Source organism: Penaeus japonicus, unplaced genomic scaffold, assembly GCF_977035675.1.
Source record: "Penaeus japonicus unplaced genomic scaffold, GWHDUDI00000001_assembly GWHDUDI00000038, whole genome shotgun sequence".
Taxonomy (NCBI): domain Eukaryota; kingdom Metazoa; phylum Arthropoda; class Malacostraca; order Decapoda; family Penaeidae; genus Penaeus; species Penaeus japonicus.
Genome location: NW_028234440.1, coordinates 9714902 through 9739620, shown reverse-complemented (window position 1 = coordinate 9739620; position 24719 = coordinate 9714902). Strand labels below are relative to the sequence as shown.

Below are 24719 nucleotides of genomic sequence, written 5' to 3'. Positions count from 1 at the left end.
AAAAGTACTTACTCTTTTGGAAGCCTAATTTCTTGCCAACAGATCTCATTAATCTGGATGGTGTCGCATCAGATGATAGATACACTTCGGAGGCACTAAACCAGTCAACATGACCCTCAGGCAGTGACAAGGAATGTACAACTAGAAACAAATAAATAATAGTTAAAATAAACAACTGAGGCAGGAATAATAATTGGTAAACACACAGTATTTCTCATAATTTAGGTGGATTTAGCAGGCTTTTTAAATAATACTTCTGTGATGAACATTTTGTATCAATATGATGCATTATGTATCCTACACTATATTCAAATCACAAAGTAATGCCATATATATTCATGTGCTTTTCCTTCATGATCAATTAATCTACCAGCTCCATGAACATTTTAAATATAAAACAAACTGAATAAAGTATTCATTTAGAAATATAACAAACGCTAACATCTACATCTATATGAAGAGACTTCACAGGAAAATTATATTCAACTTAAAAAGTAAGACTCGGCACTCTCCCATCTTACTTTCTTTCGTTGTATCATCTACACGCTGAGATGTCAGCAGATGCCCTCTGAAGTGTGTCAAATGCTCCATATCTATTCTGTCTGCAAGCATTTCTTCAACAGGGCCCCATGCGCCCTCATAAAACCATGTGCCACGACTGATCATGAATATTTCACCTGTGAAAGTTAAAAAAAAAGGTTTGATTTTAAAAGGAGAAAGGGTAAGAAGTTAATAAAGGTTCTGAAGTTTGACATGTAACGTTTCATAACATCTGTCATGTATATCAATATATATATCTTGTTTAACAATTTCATCTAAACTATTGTGTATGTATATCCAGAAAAAGAGAAAATGGAAAAAGAATCTTTCACTGACATTATGATAGCATACCTTTCCAATAAATACTCTCACATTTCCGATGCTTCACGTCAACTTCATACAATCCTCCTCGAACAACAATTCTCTCAATGACTTGTGATTTCTCCTCCATTTCTCTTGGAGAATGCTGTTCATTCTCAGCATTTCCATAAGGAGATCCATTTGATCCCCCAGAATTTGTGTCTTGCATTAGGTCCCTGTACTTCCACTCAATACGAAGGGAATCGTAACCAATAAAGGGCGTCCACTTCTTATCTGCTTCAATCTTGTAGAACCATCGCACTTCCTCTGGCCCAAGATCATCTACAGTTTCATCCCCGTATGGGGTTGGAGCTCTGCCCACCGGTGTTCCTAAGTAATTTGGATCTAGACTATCCATTGATCCATTATAACTATTATACTGATAGTCATAATAATAATCCTGATAGGCATTTGGGTCTGTACTGTCAATGTAGTCAACATTATATTGGAAGCCATTTGTTTCTTGTGGAAATCCCTGTTGCAGATGTGAAAAATTGCCATACTGCATTTGTTGTGATTGCATTGACATGAAACCCATGCTGTCAAACTGAAGCTGGTTTTGGTACTGCATATCCTGTTGCAGGTGCATTCCTGCTGCCATCTGGCCATTCATCACTTGGGTGTTGTATGTACTTAAATTGGAATATCCAAGACCACTACTTTGGCTGCTATCATGTGAGCCATGCTGGAGAGGGACCTGAAAACTTGCACTCTGGCTCTCAGCACTGCCCCAACTTGACCCTAACTGAGCTCCACTTAGTCGGCTCTGGTTCATATGCTGTGGCTGGAAGGGGAGCGGAGAGGGTCTTTCCTGGGGTCGTGGCTGCAAGGATGTGGGCAGACTGGATGCCAGCTGTGCTCGTCCCAGTTGTGAGTGAACTGGCGAGTGAGAGCCCCCTAACTGGCCAGAGAAACCCTGTGTGTCAGGCACTAAGCCATCCCTCTGGATACCTGCCGTCATGGAGGAGGAACCAAGCTGAGCCGTGCCTAGTGAGGACCTTATTGGGGAGGACGTCTGGGACTGGATGGGGGTGAGACGGGGTGACTGCAGGCCTAGCGTGCCCAGATTACTGGGGGATAATTGGTGCTGGGCTGGCACTGGGCTCCCACCAAGAAGACTGGGGTTGGTCGAGCTCAGAGGAGATGGGCTGTAACTCACCTGCTCTCTCTGCTGCAAATAGGGTTGCTGTAACTGGCTGTGGGACTCATGTAACCGAGAAGTAGCAGACTGGAAGGCCGCGGGTGAAAAGCTTCTGCCAAAGGAGACGTCAGAGGCGCACCCTGTGTCACGGGGGGGGACCTCGCCCCCAAAGGACGTCCTCGTCCCCGCAGAAGGGCATAGCGGGGAAGGACGAGAGGAAGGATCGAGGCTGAGCTGCCCGATCTGTTGGCTGAGGCCGTGGCCATAGTCGAGGTGTTGGCCCAGGTGCTGTCCGAGGTGCTGTCCACCGAGGTGTTGTCCGCCCCCTCCCGAGAAGTCCATACTGGACCATCACAGCCGCAACGCGCACTCAAGAGGAACCATTGATCAATGCAACACTTTACTTTCTGATATTCCTGCCTGAAGAGGAGTCAGCTGTGACTCGCAACGTCGCAGAATGGGCGTTTTTGCCTCACTGCAGCAGTGTTTCATGGCATTTTCCCCTCACACGATTCTCTGTTTGTGTTTTGTGACCATTGATCAGTGTCAGCTGATGAGGTGCTGACGCCACCAGTGCCAGTCGCTGTCACCGAGGAATTTATGCGACTTTTTCCCTTACTTTCATATTGATAATAGTTATTGTATTTATTAGTCGAATCCAAAATTGAAAAAAACACGTACTAAGTATGAATTATTATTTTAATTTTTACTATTTTATGTTTATAGAATACATTCTGTCTAAGTCCATATGTCGCATCGCATTCTTAGAAGCATTATCGGATAATTAGGCACTATCACTATTTGTTTCATATTTATTGAAATTCCAAAAGTATTGATTTTTAAACTTTATATTCAACATCCTCTTTTGACGTTTGAGCGTAAACAATTATACGAAAGATCCCTAGCGATGTTGCGGGAAAGAGCTACGCTCCTATTGGCTGAAGGTCTTGTGAGAAACTTGAATGAACTTGATCGTGTATTTTGATGAAAATTACCGCTTGGACGAACTTGTTTAAAACTTGAGTGGCCCAGAGAGATAAAAAGAAAAACTTGCATTGATCTTGATTAAACCCTGCTTGTTCAAAATTTACTAAACGAAATTGGTTAGAAAATGAATAGATTCAAGTAATAAAACATGTGCGAATACGTAGAAAAAGCAAAATCTGTAAAGATCTGAAATATATATTTTTTTGCTTCTATTACCATGTTAAACATAGCAAAATTGTATTGTAACGATGTCCACTAAATGAGAGGCTCTCTTCCTCCATCAAATAGCTGTCCACACCAGCGTGTATGTCCCAGCCGTGCATGCCTCTGTAAGTAACGTCACAAGCAGGCAAAAAGACCCAAGGCAAAACATTTGCGAATTACTGGTTCAGACTAGTTGTTTTTTTTATTATTGGCTATCAACCAGCGGCACATGACAAGGTTATTAAGCCAATGATTCAATTTTATTTTATCAATCTATATAAGGTCATAAAGTTTTGTCTCCCTAAGAAAAGTGATTACTTTACTTATTATTTTTTCGTTGTCTGATAGCACGTATGTGATGGTAAAATTCGTGCTTTTTATATATAAATAATTTTTTAAATTCTGTCTTTGTTGGTCATAATTTGGGCAGGTTATGATTATATGTTTTATTGACATGATTCTATTGCAGGTAGTACATAGTGGAGGGAATTTTTTTCTCTATATAGGGAGTGAGGTGTGTCAATCTTGTAGCATTGACCCTTATCCGGGCCAACACCACCTCCTCCCTTCTGTTTTTTCTGTAGGATGTGTCCCACTGTTCTATTTCAAGTTTGTTTTTATTGTAGATTGTGAGGTCGGTCCACTCACTCTGCCACAGGAGATGGATTTTTGCTTTTATAAAAGAGACAAAACACCTGAGATCTGTGCGGACAATACCAGGCTCCAGATCACCAGTCGACCCGGCTAGTTTGTCAGCCTGTTCGTTGCCATGGATACCCGAGTGTCCAGGTACCCATATCAGTTTGATTGATTTTTTGGCACTATGCAATTTACGAATGATATTACCCTGTATTTCATTATTGGTGGTTTCTAAGGATTTAATAGCTTTAAGTGAACTTAACGAGTCTGAAAATATGACTATTCTATCGTGGGTCGTCGATAAGGCAAAATCTAAAGCTTTATCAATTGCAAAAAGTTCGGCAAGAAAGATCGATGTATGATTTGGCAATCTGAATCTCAACTGGCATTCAGTCGACCATACACCCGCTCCCACACACTCGTCTGTCTTGGACCCGTCGGTATACAAATGAAAAAAGGAAAGATGTTTAATAATGATCTCTCTGAACCTCTGGCGTACCTCCACCTCCGACACCGTGGCTTTGGCTGATGGTAGCCAGTCTAAATTGGCGGTGAAATTGGGTGTCTCCCACGGTGCTATGTTTGACTGAACCAGGGTATCGATGGTAGAGAGATCTATACCGACTTTATCTGTGAGGTCATGGAGTCTATTGCACAGCGGCTTTCCGCCGCGGTGCTGGGGCCCTAACTGCCGGCGCAAAACATCCCTGTTGGGATGATGGGGCTGCCTGGCTACCTTGGCGGCATAGGTCAGCGCAAGCTGGCCGCGTCAAAGACGGAGGGGAGGTACTCCCGACTCTACCTCTAGGCGCTCGGTGCGAGTGCACTTAAGGGCTCCAAGACAGACGCGTAAACACGCATTCTGCACAACATTCAAACCTTTCAGAGTTGAGCTCGTTGCCGAGCCATACACGATTGACCCATAATCTACTTTAGATCTAATCAGGGATTTATATAACATCAGTAAAGACTTTCTCTCAGCTCCCCATTTGTGTCCAGAAATGAACTTTAATAAATTGAGTGCTTTTTGACATTTATTCTTTAATTGACCAATGTGGTCTTTCCAATTCAATCTACTATCAAAGAGTAGACCAAGAAATCTAGCAGAATTTTAAATAGGTATTGGGTGGTTGTCTAGAGTTAGCCTGATGTTGGTCTTTCTCCTATGTGTAAAGACCACGCCAATACTCTTTCTTATGGAAAACTTAAAACCCCACTGGAGGCCCCAGTTATGAATCATATCCAGTGCCAATTGGATCTGATTTGCCGAGAACTCTGCATTATTGCTAGAGTGCCATAATGCACAATCATCGGCGTACAGAGTATTTAGGATTCCGAGATGGTAAAATGTCATTTATCATACATAAAAATAATGTTGGAGACAAGACACTTCCTTGTGGGACCCCGTTTGCCTGAACAAAAATGTCCGAGAATGACATTGTCAGAAAATAATTTGACAGAAAACGTTCTGTCAGAGATGAAATTTTGGATAAAACAAGGCAAGTTTCCACGCAATCCGAAAGCATAAAGTTTTCTGAGTAGGCCATGTCGCCATGTCATGTCGTAGGCTTTTTCTATATCTAAAAATACTGAAATCAAAAAATGCTTTTTGGCAAATGCCTCATGAATATGACTTTCCAGTTTTACTAGCTGATCTAGAGTTTGGCGTCCCTTTCGGAAGCCGCACTGCTCGTCAACTAGTAAATTCCTGGTGTTTAGAAAATGCAATAGCCTACTATTAACAATTCTTTCCATGACCTTGCATAAGCAACTTGTCAACGCAATTGGGCGGTAAGAGATGGCGGATCTAGGATTTCCCCCTCCTTTCAATATGGGATTGATGTGGGTGAAGTGCATGAATTTGGAAAAGTCTGGCTTTTCCAAAGACTAGTTGATACTCGAAATACTTATAACCGGTAGTTTGCTGCTTTATAATTGACAAATGCATCGTCGGATGGTTATAAAGAGGGAGATTGCCGGCGTCACAATTTCACATTTTTAGGATAATGGCGTGAAACCTGAGGAATACTGATTTGAATATTGTATTCATAATTGTTCGAACGTAGTATAATTATAACACTTGGTATATGTACTTTCATATTTGCTATACGATCCTCTATTATTTAGTCATATTATTACTTCCGAAATAAATAATCACGAGAAATGAGGACTGGGGAAACTATCATTGAGAAACTTTAGTTGGGAAAATAGAGGTCTGAACACTCAAGCTTGCCAAATGTAACATCTACAATCTATAATTTGTTCACAGTATTGAATAATTCTAAAAGCTGAAATGATTAGATATGATTGGTGCATGCTTTTATCTATCAATCAGTTAATAATTTATATCTATTTGTCAGTCAACTAGTCAACTAACCAAACAGTCATTTATAATCTAAGCCAGTCATTATTTGCCATGTGTGTATATACATAGTGTATATATATATATTATATATATATATATATATATATATATTATATGTATATGTATATGTATATATATACACATATACATATACATATATACATACATACATATACATATACATATACATACATATACATACATATATATATATATATATATATATATATATATATATATATATATATATATATATATATATATACGCGCACGCACACACACACACGCACACGCACACGCACACGCACGCACACACAGGCGCGCACGTGTGAGGGATTCATGCTGAACAAGTTGAAAAGAAAACAATGAAGGGAAACACAGGAAAACACACGAATATAATTTCCAGAAACTACTCAATTGTGTTTAGCGCTCAGACAAATGGACAAACGGAACTTTTTAAAGCGACAAACTAATCATTATAGCAAATTCCCCTCTTCCCTCGCTCGTTTTTCACTAACCTTCCTCCCCTCATCTGAGCGAACGTACTTTTTTAATAAACCCCATAGCTTTTGTCACCATCGGCAGCAGTAACATTACTACTGATATCACCATTATTGTTATCATGATGATTATCATTACTATTACTGCTGTTGTTTTATAGTTATTAATGACATTACTTCATTGCATTTTATCATTTTAATATTCTTTATTTTTCTTCCCACTACATGTAATAATACGCATACTAACTCATATACACACTCAAACACAGACGTGCGCGCACACACATTATCGGTATTATTGTTATTATCAATATCATCATTATTATGTAATGTAATTAGCATTATCATTATCATTATGGTTGTTATTATTATTTTTTTATTATTTTTAATTTTCATCATCATTACTATCATTGATGTCTTCATGATCATCATTATTATCATCCGTAGGTAAGTGATTCACGCTTAGGGTGATGTGAAGCGATGATGTGGTAACAGTGTAGTGTTTTATGCATGGATGCCTTCTCGCTTTCAGCTGCCACTAGCTAATCTAGCGCGAAAAGAGAGAGGCTATATGTAAACCTCCTTACCAGTACATAGCCTCTCCATCGTCAAGACTTTTGCAGTGCCTCCTCGAGGTCACCGATGGTTAACTGGGTACCTTGTGGTACTAAGCAAAACTGTAGAGGATCCTGGCGCATCATGGGGCCCTAGATGTACGGACCGGCGTGTGGAGACACCCTGGCTCCGTACCGTTCTCGCTTCCATGATTGATTGCCGTCCTCGGCGAGATATCCATGTTGTTCTGCGTGACTGCAATGCGATCGAGCTGGTTACTGTCGGTCTCCACGGCGCGGGAGGTGATATTAGTGGCAAGAATAGCCTCTTTCTCTTGGATTTTGCAGGTCACAGAGATTTAGGGTTTCTGGATTCTGGTACTCTTCCCGAATTGGGGAGACCAACGACATCCTTGTTGGTCTCCCGAGAGGATTCTCCAAGCTGAAGGGTTTGTCGGAGATCTGTGGCCCTGATCGTATAATGTTTCACTTGGGCAGAGTGAGGGAGGGGGGGTGTGCTCTGAGATTTGCACCAAGACCAAGAACCAAGAATTTGACGATTTGTTAAGAGAACCCAACATGTGTTTGCAGCGAAACATACTTTGGTAATGTGGTCCATGACTCAGGGCGGCCAGACCAGGAGGTCAGAAGACAGACTGACCTAGCAACAGGAACCATGAACTCGCTTGACAGAAGTATTTGGAGATCCTTTTCTAGAAGGACCAAGCTACGTATCTTCAAGACCCTGATATTGCTAATCTTGGACCTTATCCTATGCTCTAGAATCTCATTTTGACGCCTTTCGTAACAGGTCCATGTGCAGGAAGATGGGCTATAGTTGGCGGGATCATGTGTCCAACCAACGGCTACACCGTGAGAGCGACTCCCTGAGATGGATTCCGCCCATCAGGTTGTCTCCACCAAAAATCAATCCTGTATGGAGGAGGCCCATGGGACCAAGGAAGTCGTGAATTAGGCAGATCGATCATGCCTTCAGGGAGGAAGCAGTGGCTTGCTAGAAGGGATCCTCAGGCTGGAAGCGTAGGATGGATACGGCAGTGCTCTCTTTCCGGCGTTATCCCCCCTGCTTGATTGATTTATATCATCTTAATTATCACTATTCTTATTATTCTTATCATCATCATTATCATTATCATAATTATTTTTATCATAATCATTAATATTGTTATTATTTACATTATTATTATGATTATCATTATAATTGTTATCATTAGTATTATTACTATTAGTAGCATTACCCTTATTAACATCATAGATTATCATTATCATTATTAGTATTGGTATTATTATTATTAATATTATTATTATTATTATTATTATTATCTTTACATTCATTATCATCATTTTTATAATCTATATCATTATTGCTATCAACACTATCATCATCATGATTTTTATCATTATCAATTTTCATTTTTGTTAATAATGATAATGATAATTGTTATTTATTTTTACCACCACCACCTTCATCATTATTATTGTTGTTATCTTATTTGTTATGTTTTCAGTAACGTCATTGCTATCGCTCTTATTGTGATTATTACTTCCATCATTGTCTTCTTTACTCTTACCGTTATAAATAAAGGTTTTAAGACTGTTCAAGTAGAAATTATAACACTATCGGAAGCAAAAATTGAATCATGACGGAAGCAATGATAAGGCTTTTAATGAGTATATTTCCTTAAATTATCGATTATTGTAGACGTACTTTATTTCTTTTTATTCCTGTATCATAATTATTGTGGTATAACATATAGTTGAAGTATCTTATATTTATCATCCTTTAGATGTGAAAAGAAAATCTTCAGATAAACAATTATAAGAACCATCCTTAGAATGATTATAAAACCGCGCTCATGATTCGCCAGTGAGGAGCCTAAACAAAAATGAAAGCTAGTTCGTGATTGGTCGCTTAGTATTCTCGCTCCTGATTGGTTGACAAAGCTAAGCACTGGTGGCAAAGCTGTCGTCCTAAAAGTAATTAATTTCGTAAATCACTAATATGAAGTTCGATATTTCCGTTGTATAAGATGAATCTTGTATATCCCTAAAGTGAGGTGAGTTTATAAGAACTATACAAGATACTACATAATGGTCTGACAGTGCAAACTGGTCACCGGAACTCGCCAGGCAGTCTTCTCTGAAATGGTTCAGAAATATGTTGATTATTATTATTATTTTATTTTATTTTATTTTTTCTCGTTTTTTTCTCACAAGTAATGAATTGGTTTAGCTTTGTTGATGTGAAACATAAACAGCGGCGTGATAAATATTTGCCTTTATTTTTGCTTTAATGGAATAGCCATCTGTGTTAGATTATGTGGATCGTCCAGTGGGTTTGCAGTATCAGAAAAATGAAAAGGAAATAAGTATTTATAAATTTAACTTATAAAAAAAAATCAAAAAAAATCCAAGATTTTACTGCTGCATAAGCACTTAATTTCAAAGACACACAAGCAGTTGTCAGTTACTAGCCAAGAAAGGCAGAATAAAAAGAATGGTTGGGTATAATTGGATAAAGATATAACGTAACCAAACCTATTGAAAAACTAACCTTACAGCATTATAAAGTTTTATTTCAGAAATGTAAATTAAGCAAGGTATATTATTTTGAAAACTATTAAAAAATAATAGATGGAGTTATTTCCACTGAACTGACAAATTGAAAAGGAAAAATATCAACTCTGTGCATGTGCTGACCTCGCCTGCAGAAATACAAATAAACATCGCTAATAGGCAATGATGTCACTTAACAATAATAGCACCAATAAGGAAATAGTTGATCTAACCAACAAATTTATCAACTAATGGGTCCTTGTTTGAATTTCAGATCAGTATAGTGATCGCTACCAATTGCACAGGTTGTAGATACATGCTGTGGGGCTTTATTAATTTTTTTTTAAAGGTGACAGTTCAACACTTAAACTGTTATAGGATGACCCATAAACCAACTAGGTTAGGATAGATCTATTGGATAGGTTTAGTCACAGAAAATCTTATTTAAATCTCCTGCCAGAAAGCATTCAGTGCTGTGTTGATGCAGGTGCATGGGGGGGGGGGGGGGGGAAATTCAGAAATGAAAGGTTTCTGTAAGAAATTAATATCATAGCTGTGTAAAACACAATGAAAACTACCTGAAAAAAAATATTGTGTCTTACACAGCAGGTTGGTTGTGTCTTTATCCAAATTTACCAAATATTGTACTGCCTGATCTATGTTGATCATAAAGATATGAGATTTGTAATTCATGACATGGTTCTTATCAGCATCATCACTCAAAGATCCATTTTCATATGCCCATTATCTTTCCAGTCACTGGTGGTGGCTTTTCAATCCTTTTTCTCAACTGATTCATGTTTTTTCTTCCAATTCCTACTGCCATCTAGCTTTGATGTCCTTCCATTCATTATCTTTTGTGTTTTGATTGGTGATTCTAAGACAATAAAAATGTATACTGTAGCTTGTCAAATGACTTGAGAAAATCTTTCTGTATTTGATAGAGTGTCATTTCTTTTACACACCTCTCCAAGTGCCCAAACTTTACAATAGTTCCTTTAAAGTTTGAGTTAAGCTAAACTATTCCTTAAGAAATCTGGACATGTTCATGCTATATAATTTGATATATCCACATTTATAATACTAAATGAATGGTAGGTCTTTCAGTAAAAGTGTATTTATAACAGACAGTTTTTTTGTATCTATTCTCTCTCACTCTCATATCTATACATCTCTCAATATTGCTCCATTGCCTTTATCTTATTTTCTTTCTATCCATCTTTCTTAAGAATATTAGAAATGGAATATTCTAGCATGACAATATGATCCCTCACCCAAGTTTTTTGGTTGACGTACCAGCTTCAAGAATTGATGAGAATGGAGGAAAGTTATGAGTTACTGAAATGATCAAGAACAGTTTCATTTTCATGTTGGGCTTAAAAGCATGTCATCACTGCATGACATCACTGCCAAGTGCCCAAACTGCCATAAAAAACACCACGCCTGGAGCCTCGGATGTTCTGTCAGAAAGGAAGAGGCTCTTCGGCGGCAAGAGATCGTTGCAAAACGACCAGACTTTGTTCCCGCCCCTCTAGGCACGTATGTCTGGGGGCAGAACAAAGGGGTAAGGGCTCCCCCCCCTCCTAAGAGGAAGGAAGCACCGCCCAAAGCGAAACCAGCACCGGACGCCTCCAACACAAAAGAGTTCCCGGCGCTGGTGGATGTTCCAAGTCGGAAACAGACCCGGAAGGGGTCTGGGAACACCTCAAAGGCTACCCCAAGAGCGGAGAGTCCGACTTTGTTCACAGAGAAGGACTTGACGCTCCTGCTGAAGACAGTTGTCACAGCAGTTGCGACGGCATTGGGAAGGACCAGCGAGGAGACGGAGAAGGCAGTCGAGATAGCCATGACGGCAATGACTCAGACCGTCAATGCCCTGAAGGAAAAGGACATGAGGCCCAAGGCCACAACTCCCCCTCCAACTCAGGGCGAGACTCCTTCTCCCACCCCAACTCAGGGCGAGCCCTGTCTCCCCGACAAACCTGCGGCCAAGACCACACTGGCAGAGCCTGCGCCCAAACCCCAAAGGGTGAGGAAGCCAAGGCCACCCAAAAAGAAGGCCAAGGCGACCAGGAATACTCCACCTCCCAGGAGACCCAGCCCTTCCAACTCGACCTGTCCTGACGACAGTGACGAGTCAAGTGAGGAAATCACACTCAGTGTGGAACTCACCAAGGAGTTGTCAGACTCCGAAATGTCTGACGTTACCCACACGGGGGCGTCGGACACAGAGACCGAATACCTTGACGTCAATGACTTAGTGAACGCAGACAAGCACTATGGCCACTAACTTAAGCATACTGCAGTGGAACATCAACAGCTTCTCCCATAGGGCCGCCCTTCTCCACGCGATCGTGCGATCTCGGAACATTGATGTTGTCATGCTCCAAGAGACGCTAACAGGGGAATCTGTACGCTTCTCGGGATATCATCCCTTTGTGCTACCGAGTACGCAAGGTACCAGAGGCCTGATTACCCTTGTGAAGTCGACTATCCCCTGCTCCCTGATTGCCGATCCTGGGCAGTGCGGAGAAGGTGTCGAATCCCTTGCTGTTGAGATCCATTTGGCCGGGGGTCCTCTCAAGCTGTACAATGTATACAGTAGGCCAAACTGTAGGGGCTTAGATATCAGTGAAGCCTGTGCTGCTGCAGCACATGAGCTAATTCTTATAGGGGGGGACTTTAATGCCCACCACCCTATACTGGCTCCCACTCAGAGACGTGATATGGCAGGCTGCCATATAGCCGAGGTGCTAGAGTCATGCCCAGAGATTGCTCTTCTCAACAGCCAGGAGCCTACGCATGTTGGCGGGGGGGTCCTTGACCTCACCTTTGTCACTGCGGCTCTGGTCGAGAGAATTAGTTGGTCTGTGGACAACACTGCCACGAGCGATCATTATGGGATAGTCACCACCATCTTGGATGCTGGCCCGGCACCCATGCCCCAGCACAATCCTCGATGGAAGGTGGAAAGAGCCAACTGGAAAGCCTTCCAGGAGGCTCTGGCCGTGTGCCTCAGAACCAGTGACTCCTCACTTAATGATAATGTGGACATACTTGAGGCCAGACTAGTAAATGCCATAGACGAGGCAGCCTCAGAAACCATCCCCAAAACTCGTCAGTGGTCCAGGTGTTTCAAGGACGCCTGGTACTACAATGATGAGATTAAGGAGGTTAACCACAGAATCAATATGTGCAGAAGACACTTTCGCAGACAGAGAACTCCCGAGAACCACACTCTTCTAAGAGAGGCTCTCAGGGATGCTCAGGAAACTGCTAAGAGGTTAGTTAAAGCAGGAAAAGTGGCTAGAGTGGTGTGAGTCCTTTGGCCACCAAACCTCCCTTTCAGAATTGTGGAACCGTATCAGACGGGCCACGAATCGCTCAGCCCCCAAAAAGACCCACCATGACCCGCGGTCGGAGGCGGAGAGACTGGCACTCGAGTTCTCTGCTAGAACAAGTAGCGTCGGACTACCAGCAGAGCTGAGGGCATGCCAAGAACAACTGCTCCCAGGCAGGCATGCCCTCATCAGAGAAAAGGCGGTCGAGCCTGATGATACAGATGCCATGTTCTCTCTGAGGGAATTACGGCGAACATACAAGTCCAGTTCCCGGTCAGCCCCGGGTAGCGATGGGATCTCCCACCCCATCATTTCCCACCTAGGACATGAAGGTGAGCTTGCACTTCTGCATCTCATCAACAAGTCCTGGGAAACTTCCTCACTGCCACAGTGCTGGAAGAGGGCTGATATAATTCCCGTCCCCAAACCAAAGGAGCCAGGACGGTACCGCCCCATCTCCCTGCTTAGCTGTCTAGGAAAGACAGCAGAGAGAATGGTACTGAATCGGCTCCAATGGAAGCTGGGACCTCCACATGAACACCTACACGGGTTCACAAGGGGCAAGAGCACTACCCACAGCATTGCCACCTTACTGAGCACTGTCAGCAGCAGCAGCGCTGTCATTGTCTTCCTTGACCTGGAGAAGGCTTTTGAACTGGCAAACCCGTTAGCCATTCAGGAGATCCTGATCCGCAAGGGAATCAAAGGCAGGCTGCTTGCCTGGATTGGCGATTACTTTCGGAACAGAACTGCCAGAGTGAAGTTCCAAGGTCACCTTTCCAGGCATTTGCCTCTAGAGAATGGCACCCCTCAAGGAGGGGTCCTTAGCCCGGCCCTGTTCAACATCCTCATGTTAAACATTCTCGACATTCCACTCCCAGCGGGGTGCACGATCATTTCATATGCAGATGATCTAGCAATTATCTCCACTGGGAGAAGAAATGTGAATCCAGTCAGAAAGGCCCAGCGTTGTCTGGACCTAATAACTGAGGAATGCTGCAGAGTCGGGCTTAAGATCTCAGCAGCCAAATCGAAGGCAATGGCGCTGAAGCATGATGTCTGTGATCAAAGACTGCGAGTCCAAGGTCTAGAGCTTGAGTGGGTACACGTCTACCAATACTTGGGGGTATGGATCGATAAGAACCTCACCTTCCGCTCCGAGATCAAACATCTCTTAGACCGGACCAAGGCAAGGCTCTCTGTCATGAGAGCTCTGTCTGGGCGGCGCTTAGGGGCTGGACACCGCGTACTAAGATCTTTTTACGTGCACGCTGTCCGTCCCATTGTGGACTACGCCTCCGTCGCCCTGATCACAGTAAAACCTGGACTCAGGAAAAGACTCGACATAATGCAAAACGAAGCCGCCAGGATTATTCTGGGTGCCCCTGGGTGGGCTAAGGTTACTAACCTCCTCCTGGAGGCCAAACTCTTTCCCCTGGACACCCGGATTGATCAGATGGCGGCCCAGTTCCTTGCAAATGTCCTACAGTCCCCACTGGACTCGCAGCTAAGACAGAGAGTGCAGCGTCGGCTTGCACAAAACCAAGAACTCTTTGCTAACAACACCTGGCTGTCTCAGACAACCAGAGTGCTGAAACGCTTTGAGCTCAAAGAGACACTAATGATCAAGGGCATGGACCATCCCCACCCTGACTATGTCTCAGCCCCGCCGTGGGCACGATCCTTGATAGAATTCTCTGTCATGAGTCTATCAAGAAGAAAAACGCAGTACTCACCGCCTCTATTGAAGGCTGAGGCGGAGAGGAACATTACAGCAATCACGCCGCTGAACAGTAAAACCTACTTCACGGATGGTTCTGTAGACCCCACCACCCGCACTGCAGGCGCCGGTTTTGCAGCAAGGGGCATAGAGAAAGCTATGCGGGTATCAGACAATGCCTCCTCGCTCCAGGCAGAGGCAGTAGCTATTATGGGAGCCCTAGCCCATGCAGCCCAGACGGACGGGCATGTTGTTATACACACAGACTCTAGGGCCGCCATTGACAGCCTGCAACAAAGCACGCCCCTTGATAACGTTTACCTGATAACCTCGATTCTCACCATTGCTCAGAGAATCCTGGATCAGGGAAGACGCATCATCATCAACTGGGTCCCAAGCCATGTTGGTATTGAAGGGAATGACGTAGCTGACAGGTTAGCGGAGGAAGGCAGGAAGAAACCCTTGAGTGATCTTGTGGTGCATCCTAGCCGGGAACTGCTAAGGCGTAAAACGATGGTTGCAGGGCAGGTCGGTGCCCTGCAGCGACACAGAGAGGAAGCGAGAACCTCCCCCTCGGCCAGCTGGTACTCAAACGCCACAGGCTATGAGTCGCTGATACTCTCTCCCAGAATATCAAGGTGTGCTGAAGTCAGTCTGCACAGACTGAGAATAGGCTACCCTTGTGCGTGGCAAATCATCCCCACTATTGGGCAAGATGAGCGACGCTGTGAGTATTGTGGCGCGCCGGACGCCAAATTAGAGCACTACCTGATGGAATGCGAGCACACTCGCTTCCTCAGGCAGGGCCCAGAGACGACAGCCGCCGGGCTGGTTAGAAGGCTATGCCTGTCATTAGCCCCCTGGCAACTGGAGCGCCTACAGGCAATCCGACCGCCAAGGTAAAAGTTCAGTCATGATGATCAGATGAGTCAGCACTTATAGCCAACAGAGACCGGGCTACCCCTTCCACACAACCCGGGCGAAGCGACGTCTTCGCAAAATCTCTCTGAACTGAGCTGAATTGAATCAGCGATGATGATCAGAAAAGATTAGATAAGATGAGTCAGCACTCATAGCTGGCAGAGGCCGGGCCGCCTTGAGCATATAGCCCGGGCGAAGCGACGTCTTCGCATATCTGTCTGAACTGAACTGAACTGGTCAGAGTAAATGCATGTTTGTGAGCTTTATGGAGATACGGTTTTATGCAATTATTTATTATATACTGTTTGATGAAACTGATGAAATTATTTTATATTTTAGGTTGAGGTTAATCCTGAGTGTATTTATAATGGGTACATAGGAATGTAAAACTGCACAGTGTGTCTTGTGTAAAAGTCACTATGCAAATGGTATTATACCGTACTCAGTGATACATTATATAGTATGCTAACTTATAGCATACAAATATTGATTGTTATTTTCTCTATCATCTAAATGTTTTAATTTATAATACATTCAGTTATATATATATATATATATATATATATATATATATATATATATATATATATATATATATATACATATATATATATATTTGGTTACTTAATTACAAATTTATTTATTGTTTTATTTTTACAGAATAAGGCTTCCACTCCAATACTGAAGCCCAGATATTAACCAGGAGATTCTAAGCATAGACAGTCATGAGGCCAGGAAGTTTACATCGTGCATGTGGATGGCGCATTGCACGGAGCCTCATCACGGCCGTGTGGCAGCTCTCTATCATAGAAGTTGATGAAAGGGTGAGATACTGTTTGCTTTGATATGTATCCACTCATTGAATGTTAAATGAAAGTAATTCACTAGTTTTGGAATAGGTGTTTGAGATACTCTATACATTTTTATGGAAATTTCTACCATCACTGTAATTTTAGAAAAGTCACTTAAAGAATCTCTGGAACATTGTTAGATAAGTAATAAGAGAACAGTAACCTTACGAGAAACTCCCCCACTCTTCTAACTCTTCTACCTATTTCCCCTCTGCTAAGCCATTCATAATCTTCCTTCCCTCAGAACCACCTCATAAGTGTCCTGAAATGGTTCATTGAGCAGTATGGGGAAGTGTTGTTTTCTCGTGTGATGCAAGACCAGCTCTACAAGAACCTCATCTCGGGGCTGAGGAGTCGCCACAACCCACCCATCTATCTGACCACCATGCTTGTTCTTTGCCCAAAGGTCACCATTGATCAGGTGAGGGGATAGTGAAGGAGAGGGTGGGTTATAGTGTTAATGATGATGATGATGATGATAAGAATGAAGGTATGATTTACTTTATTTACAATCATAATCTTTATTCCATGATATCACAAGGATTGATATGAATATTCAGTAACACATACACAAACGCACATACACTTACGCTCGCACTCACTCTTACTCTCACGCACACGCACACGCACACGCACACGCACATGCACGCACAAGCACGCACAAGCACACGCGCAACACACACACACACTCCCCCCAAAAAAAAAAAAATACTGTAAAGTTCAGGTATAAGTTATAGGCTCTCCAAACTAACAAAATCAGTGCTATTGACCAGCTGGATGACATCTATATATGCCAGGAAGAAAAAAGCCTATATGCCTGGTGGTATCTATATATGCCAAAAGCTGGGTAGCATGTATACACACCTTGTGTCTTTGGTTATTTACTCATGGTATATGTTATTATAGTCAAAATGACAATTATGATAATTATCATCATTATTATATATTTATGAAATTAATGGGTAGGTGTGTCTCTCTGTTTGTTTCCTATTATTAGTATAATACTAACTAATAGAGTGGTATGGTATAGCATAAAGATGTCTCTACTGAAATTAATGAGAAAACATTTTTCATGATCATGTTAAATGTCAACAGAATTTTATTTTGTTATTTTGATTATTTGAAAGGTGGAAGGCACTGTAAGCATCTTTTTTCTCCTTCTCCTCCTCCTCCTCTTCCTCCTCCTCCTCCTCCTCCTCCTCCTCCTCCTCCTCCTCCTCCTCCTCTTCCTCCTCTTCCTCCTCCTCTTTCTCTCCTCCTCCTCCTCCTCCTCCTCCTCCTCCTCCTCCTCTTCCTCCTCCTCTTTCTCATCCTCCTCCTCCTCCTCCTCCTCCTCCTCCTCCTCCTCCTCCTCCTCCTCCTCCTCCTCCTCCTCCTCCTTCTCCTCCTCCTCCTTCTCCTCCTCCTCCTTCTCCTTCTCCTCCTTCTCTTCCTCCTTCTTCTTCTTCTTCTTCTTCTTCTTCTTCTTCTTCGTCTGTAAATGTATAAAATGTTTTGGTGTATATATTACCCTTGGTGTATATATATTACTCTTTACCTCTGCTTTGTTGTGTAGCCATATCTCCAAACCAAAATTTTGCTCTTTCTCTTTCCTCGCTATTTTTTACATGTATGTTGATAACGAGAATTATAAGTTATAAGTTTTCATTCTCCCATAATCCAATAATACTTCCTTTATGTACAGTGTGATCAACATAGAGACAAAATATGGAGGATATACAACAATATTACAGCCATCCTAAAGCCAGTGATATGGGAATTATATGCCACACAATGTGGGTAAACCCCCAGTTCCTGTATTTCACATTCAATCCAACAGTATACCAACCATAAGGTTTACAACATTGATATTGTCGATATGGCTCCTCAATCATAAAAGCCTCTCATATTTATTGAATGATTGCAATATTGATATAGTTACACCAGGTATCCCATATAGATACATAATATGGTGTTTGCATAGTGTCCAAGTTGTATAATGTCCTGTTTTGCAGTATATGTCATTAATGTTAACAGGCTGGCATTCAGTATCAAAGGGAAGAACTGGGACTGGTTCACAGACCTGGCATTGGCTGGGCTAGGATGACATCCCTTGTCTTAGGGGAGACATAATTTAGAATGATGCAATGCTGCCCCTGTGATGATTTGGGCTAGATCAAAAAAGAATCTATAATCACAGAGGTACTGAGGCCCAATTTAGTCCAAATATATGGCACTCACTCACTCTGACACTGATTCATGAGTTGTGTATTAGATATCATTTAGAGATACTGTGGGTGTTATGGCCACAAAGCTCTAATGACATGTGAGAAATATAGTAATTTTACTTTTTAAAACTAAAATTTATTCTCTCCCCCCCTAGATTGCAGTGATAGAGGACCACAATGGCCTTCCGCCACCAGTCGCCGGCACTGGGCTGGACATCACCTCAGAGGAGTGCCGAGCCATCCTGGATGTACTTTCTGAGCTGCGGCTGGGCTGGAACGGCACTAAGAGCCTCCCATTTGCGCGTCAAAATGGGGAGAGCTACCACCTACCCACCAAGACCCTGGTTCTTGAGGGAGTCTACTTCCATGACCCTGACTTCCTGCCCTTGCTCTTCAGGGAGATGCCTGACCTGAGGCACATTGAGCTCCAGGCAAGAAAGGGGAGAGGTTTCAGGAATGGGTAGAGGGAAGGAAGGGGAAATGCTGGTGGAGAAAGAAGGAATTCTGGTAGGAAAAGGAGGGGGAAATGCGGTTGGTGAAAGGAGGGGGAATGTTTGTTGGGAAAGAGGGAATTCTGGTAGGAAAAGGAGGGGGAAATGCTGTTGGTGAAAAGAGGGGAAATGCTGATGGGGAAAGGAGGGGGAATGCTAGTTGGGAAAGAAGGAATTCTGGTAGGAAAAGAAGAGGTAAATGCTGTTGGTGAAAAGAGGGGAAATGCTGGTGGGGAAAGGAGGGGAATGCTGGTGTGGAAAGAAGGAATTCTGGTGGGGAAAGGAGGGGAATGCTGGTGTGGAAAGAAGGAATTCTGGTGGGGAAAGGAGGGGAATGCTGGTGTGGAAAGAAGGAATTCTGGTGGGGAAAGGAGGGGAATGCTGGTGTGGAAAGAAGGAATTCTGGTGGGGAAAGGAGGGGAATGCTGGTGTGGTAAGAAGGAATTCTGTTGGGGAAAGGAGGGGAATGCTGGTGTGGAAAGAAGGAATTCTGGTGGGGAAAGGAGGGGAATGCTGGTGTGGAAAGAAGGAATTCTGGTGGGGAAAGGAGGGGAATGCTGGTGTGGAAAGAAGGAATTCTGGTGGGGAAAGGAGGGGAATGCTGGTATGGAAAGGAGGGGGAATGCTGTTGGTGAAAAGAGGGGAAATGCTTATGGTGAAAGGAGGGGGAATGCTTGTTGGGAAAGAAGGAATTCTGGTAGGAAAAGAAGAGGGAAATGCTGTTGGTAAAAAGAGGGGAAATGCTGATGGGGAAAGAAGGAATGCTGGTGGGGAAGGGAGGGGGAATGATGGTGGTGAAAGGAGGGGAAAGGGGGGGGATGGTGGGGAAAGGAAGGGGAACTGCTTTAGTCTCTGTAGAATGGGGAGTGATCATGAGTTGTTTTTGTTTGATTTTTGTAGCTTTGATTGCTATTGCTGTTGTTCCTGTTCTTGTTGCAAATACTAGTGTTATGTTAATGCCTTTCTTTTGTGGATTGCAGTATAATGGGACCCCTTCAGTGCTCCTGGCTCTCAGTGCGCACTGCCCCAAGTTGGAGTCCCTGTGTTTCCTGGAGCCACGCATGGAGGTTACAGTACTGGAAAAGGATATCTGGCCTATCCTTTTTGGGATCCCCCCACCGGCTGATCCCAGAAATCCTTCGGGAATCCTCACCCGGTTTGCCCAAGAGAAGGACTTTCGGGACAAGTTTGTGCTGCAGTTCCCTAACTTAAAAAAGCTGGATCTGGATGAATTATATTTTGAAGAGGAAGTGTTGCATGATGTGTATATCTTGGCCCTAGTGCTTCAGCCAGAGCTTTCCAGCTTTGGGAAGCACACAGGCCTCACCAGAAGGATCCTGTCTAAGTTTCGCCAGCTCTGGAATGTCAAGAACAATAGATCAGACAGTCATATAGATCTGTATTTGTCTAAAGCGAAGTTTGTTGACAGTGTTTGTGATGTTCCCAATGATGCTGAGCTAGAGCTTAGATATCTGGAGGAGATTGTACCAATGTTTAAGATGCTTAAATCAGTGGAGCTGCAGAAGGGCTACTGGAATGAGAGCGAAGTAGCCAGGTTCTGTCGCATCTTTACCGACCGTGTGGATGCTTTCTCTCTCAGTGACCTGCCCATCAATGAGATCTCCTGTTTAAGCTCAGTCACACACCTACGTCTGACGTTCATGAGGCAGTATTCCTTTGAACAAGTCCACTTCATCCTGGACCACTGCCCCAACCTGCAAACCCTGAGCATCCACCCAGTGTTCCAGGAGCACCCACATGTGGGGTGGGAGGGTGCTATGCCTCTGCACCGCTTTGGCCAGATGATGGACGAGGACAGGCAGATCTTGGAGAACCTCCTCATTGATGAGCTTGTGGAGGAAATGGAGGACCTGCAGGTATTCCTAGGGGAGGGAGGGGATGACCAGGCTGGAGGGAACATGCCCAGGGCACCCAACTTCCCTGGGGCAATGGGTGAAGGCGGCCCACCTCTCCCTGCTGGACCCAGACCCCCTGCACCCCTGCATGAACGGTTGTCCAAGTCTAAGTACACAGTGCATCAGAAGTTAGTGACACTAAGGATAGCCTCATTGTTTGAAGCCACCAAAGAACCTTCTGAGGTAAGGCTGCAATCTAACCCCTTAACCCATTCACGCCGGTTGACGTGATAGCACGTATTGTGGTTTTCGCGTCAGACGCCCTGGACGCGCTATGAGGGGAAGCCGCGCGCTCGGGTAGAGCGAGCGGACAACCGAGGCTTGCGGCTTGTGCGCCCGAGAATCTCGAGGCGTTAGGCTTATGCGTTCGAGAACCCCGGTATTGCGACCGCGCAAAGCCGGAACTGCCCCGGCGTGAATGGGTTAAAACTGCTCCATCTTTAACCCACTCACGATGGGGGCATTCCAGCCTTGCATGTCACAATGCCGGGGCTTTCGAACGCTTAGGCCTAAATCAATTAAATAGCTGGCACCATATTGTGCCACCCGGCCACCGGGCTTTTGAATGAGCGGTACAGTAGTGTACCTCCCGTCCAGAGAGGGTTAATGCAGATATGCACTAAACATTCACTTTTAGCTACTCTAATTCAACAAGCACAAAAAGAATATTTGTATTTTTGATATATGTCAAAATCTGCATGATGATACCTGAAAATGGTAGAATCATTTTAAGCTTCCTGTGTAATATTGGTAAAAATTATATATGTCTTCGCCTGAGCATGACCAACTCTAATATGCATGTCCTTTAGGGCTAGGTTTGGAAAGTGAAATTTAATTATGTGATTTAAAATTGCTAACCAAACTGGATATATTTTATTATTTTATTATGTGTTAGGTTTCATTCATTGTAAAGTGGATATCTCATAGATGTTTATGTATGTTTTAGAAGTCTTTAGTATTTATTAAGCCTTTCATACAAAAGGTTCAATAGATACATCTTTCTAATTCTGGTGCCTGAGACCCCTATGGGCACCCAGTATTCAGTATTGTTTATACTCCCAAGGGCTTGCACACATTTAGGCTGGTTTCATAAAGTTCAAATAGATATGAGTCAAAAGATGGACAAAGAAAAAAAATTGTTCAAAAACTGTTGCTGATCCTTTTGCATAGCATTTTCCTTGGTCTCAAATGTGGTATTATATATTTTTTGGTTTAGTATGGTTTAGTATCCTAAAGAAAATACACACAAATGTTTAGTATACACAAATAAATATATTTTTAATTAATGTTATAGTATTTAACAAATTTTACATATCATATGCTATAGATTCATTCCCTTTAATATGATTAAGCTCTATCTCTTCTGGTTACCTAAATGGTGCAGAGGCTGTGCTATAAGGGTAAGGAACCTTGATCTGAGTCTGGTTCCAGAGTTTAAAATTGGTGGTGAGACCACAGCTTCAGAAAATATATGATTTTTGTAAAGAACCAATAATAATATAAAGTATAATAACATAAAGTGTGAAATTTGAAATCAAAGCATAGCTTCTACCTCTGATACAATAGTATCCCTTTTATATCAAGTGTGCAAAATTTCACGTTTCTTTATGGATAAGTAAATATTTCCCTACAATTTCTCACAATTTTAACAGGCTTTCCTGTCAAGCCTCCTGGAGCGGCTACCCAACCTCCGCAACCTGTGTCTTGGAATGTGGATGGGTGCTCTGAGCCACCGACGCAACCACCTCACCTGCACCGGGAATGCCCTTGTCAATGTTGTCACTAGTTCGCAGAATAGCAAACCACTGTTATCCAATTTGGAACAGGTGAGATGTGGGAAAAGGTGTGAGAGGTCCTGTTTAGTGATGCTCCTTATTCTCATTATTATAATTTTTCACAAACATATTTCTTTCCTAAGGTTTAGATTCTCTATTTATCACTGAAAATAAAGCCTAGATTATCCATGTGTGATTACTGTTATTTCTATTGATAAGGGGGTGCTGTACAATGGTAATGCTCATGGCCAGGCAACAAGAAGGTCAAATGAGCAGTTTTGAGTTCTGCTCATAGTCCAGGGTCGGGAAGGGCATCCACTTGTGGCAACAGTCTCTCACTGCCAATATGAAAGTTTTGTTTTAAGCTTTTTGGGAACTTTGTGATGCAAAGCTGAATCATATCATTGTATTCACCATCATCCTCTGTATCATCACCATCATTTATTTTTCCTGACTTTTAACAGCTATGATGATGATGATTATTATGACAATGATGATGACAATAGTGTTGACAGTTATGATGAACATTGTTTATTTATTGCCACCCATCAGTTCAACTTGATTCTATTTCCTTATCATCATTTTTCCATTTCACTCATCATCACAAGAATCATTAACATCATAATTATTTGACACCACCATCACCATTGCTGTCTTCTTTATTATCATCATTATCATCTCTGATACGATTGTCATCACCATCATTATAATTTCTCTTTCTCTGTATCCTCAGCTATGTTGCCTACCATCGGGCACAGAGCAGACGATGTGCCTGTCCCTTGCGATGTTGGCAGATGCCCTGCCTTCCCTTCGGACATTAGTAGTGCCAGCCCTCGACACCTTCCTTCTCACACCCACACTGAAGTTCTTCCAGCACACTAGCATTGACATACAGCATAAGTGTGCCACAGATCAAGTCTTCTCACATTGGGAGCCAGAGCATTAGTGTGTCTTGGGGAGCGAGGGAGGGAGGGAGGGGGCCTGTCAGGGTGGTGTAAATGTATGTTGTTTTGTGATTGTTTTTTCTTCTTATTATCTACTTGGGTAATTTCTCTGTGGATGGTTACATGTATTTGCATTTTTTGGAACTAGTCACTTGTTATTATTTCTATATTTGATTTCCAAAAAAAGCCCTACATTTGCCTTTTTTTTTGTTTATGTTGAGATTCTCATTGTGAGCAATGAGGTTATATGTCCTGTATTTCCAGGTTGAATATTTATCATTTCAATATCATATATACACTGGTATATATTTACTAAAAGGTTAATGAAAGAAGACATTGTTGAGTTTTACTTATAATTCAAAGTGCATTCATTACACTCATTAGTTCTATTGGTATGCTTGTAACCTTATTTTGTATGAACCACACCAGTGATTTTTTATAGGTAAAATATGCACCTTGCTTGCTGCCTTCTTTCCTTTCTTTCTTTCTTTTCTCTTCCTTCCTTCTTTCCTTCCTTCCTTCCTACCTACCTACCTACCTACCTACCTATTTTTTTTTTTCCCTCATAGAAAACAAGAGAAAGTAGAGGTTGCATATTCCCAGACATCTTTCTTTTCTTTCAGTTTGTTTTAATACCAAACTTTGTTCCATGAAATAAAAGTATGTTCCAGTATGATGATTTATTT

General features: G+C 42.5%; 2 protein-coding genes and 1 long non-coding RNA gene across 7 annotated transcripts in view; 2 read left to right on the top strand and 1 right to left on the bottom strand.

Moving 5' to 3' along the window:
- LOC122254288 (phospholipase DDHD1) overlaps positions 1-2513 on the bottom strand; it is an 11361-nt gene extending 8848 nt beyond the window's left edge. For both annotated transcript variants that reach the window (XM_086532945.1, XM_086532944.1), the window contains exons 1-3: positions 892-2513; positions 522-677; positions 13-141 (exon numbers count right to left, since the gene is read on the bottom strand). In XM_086532945.1, coding sequence (XP_086389071.1) covers positions 13-141; positions 522-677; positions 892-2383 — 1777 coding nt within the window. In that variant the 5' untranslated portion in view covers positions 2384-2513. The remainder of the gene's footprint in view (positions 1-12; positions 142-521; positions 678-891) is intronic.
- A 622-nt stretch (positions 2514-3135) lies between these two features.
- On the top strand, positions 3136-3993 carry LOC147467077 (uncharacterized). The gene is made up of 2 exons (XR_015190684.1): positions 3136-3357; positions 3859-3993. It is a non-coding gene; the product is annotated as an uncharacterized LOC147467077 (long non-coding RNA).
- LOC122254286 (uncharacterized) lies at positions 3912-24704 on the top strand. Of its 4 annotated transcripts, none has more exons than XM_086532965.1 (7): positions 3912-4021; positions 16510-16673; positions 16945-17121; positions 19063-19338; positions 20379-21497; positions 22967-23140; positions 23823-24704. In XM_086532965.1, the coding sequence occupies exons 2-7, from the start codon at positions 16575-16577 to the stop codon at positions 24033-24035; spliced, it is 2058 nt and encodes a 685-aa protein (XP_086389091.1). In that variant the 5' UTR covers positions 3912-4021; positions 16510-16574; the 3' UTR covers positions 24036-24704. The 4 variants fall into 4 exon arrangements, with proteins under 4 accessions (XP_086389091.1, XP_042873844.1, XP_042873843.1 ...); XM_043017910.2 differs by lacking the exon at positions 3912-4021 and adding an exon at positions 9170-9288; XM_043017909.2 differs by lacking the exon at positions 3912-4021 and adding an exon at positions 9230-9368.
- Positions 24705-24719: the final 15 nt, after the last annotated feature.

Coding starts and splice junctions, on each gene's coding strand:
- LOC122254286 (XM_086532965.1), top strand. CDS start 16,575: ATGAGGCCAGGAAGTTTACATCGTGCATGTGGATGGCGCATTGCACGG. Junction 17,122..19,062: donor CAAAGGTCACCATTGATCAG/GTGAGGGGATAG, acceptor CTCCCCCCCTAG/ATTGCAGTGATAGAGGACCA. Junction 19,339..20,378: donor TGAGGCACATTGAGCTCCAG/GCAAGAAAGGGG, acceptor TGTGGATTGCAG/TATAATGGGACCCCTTCAGT.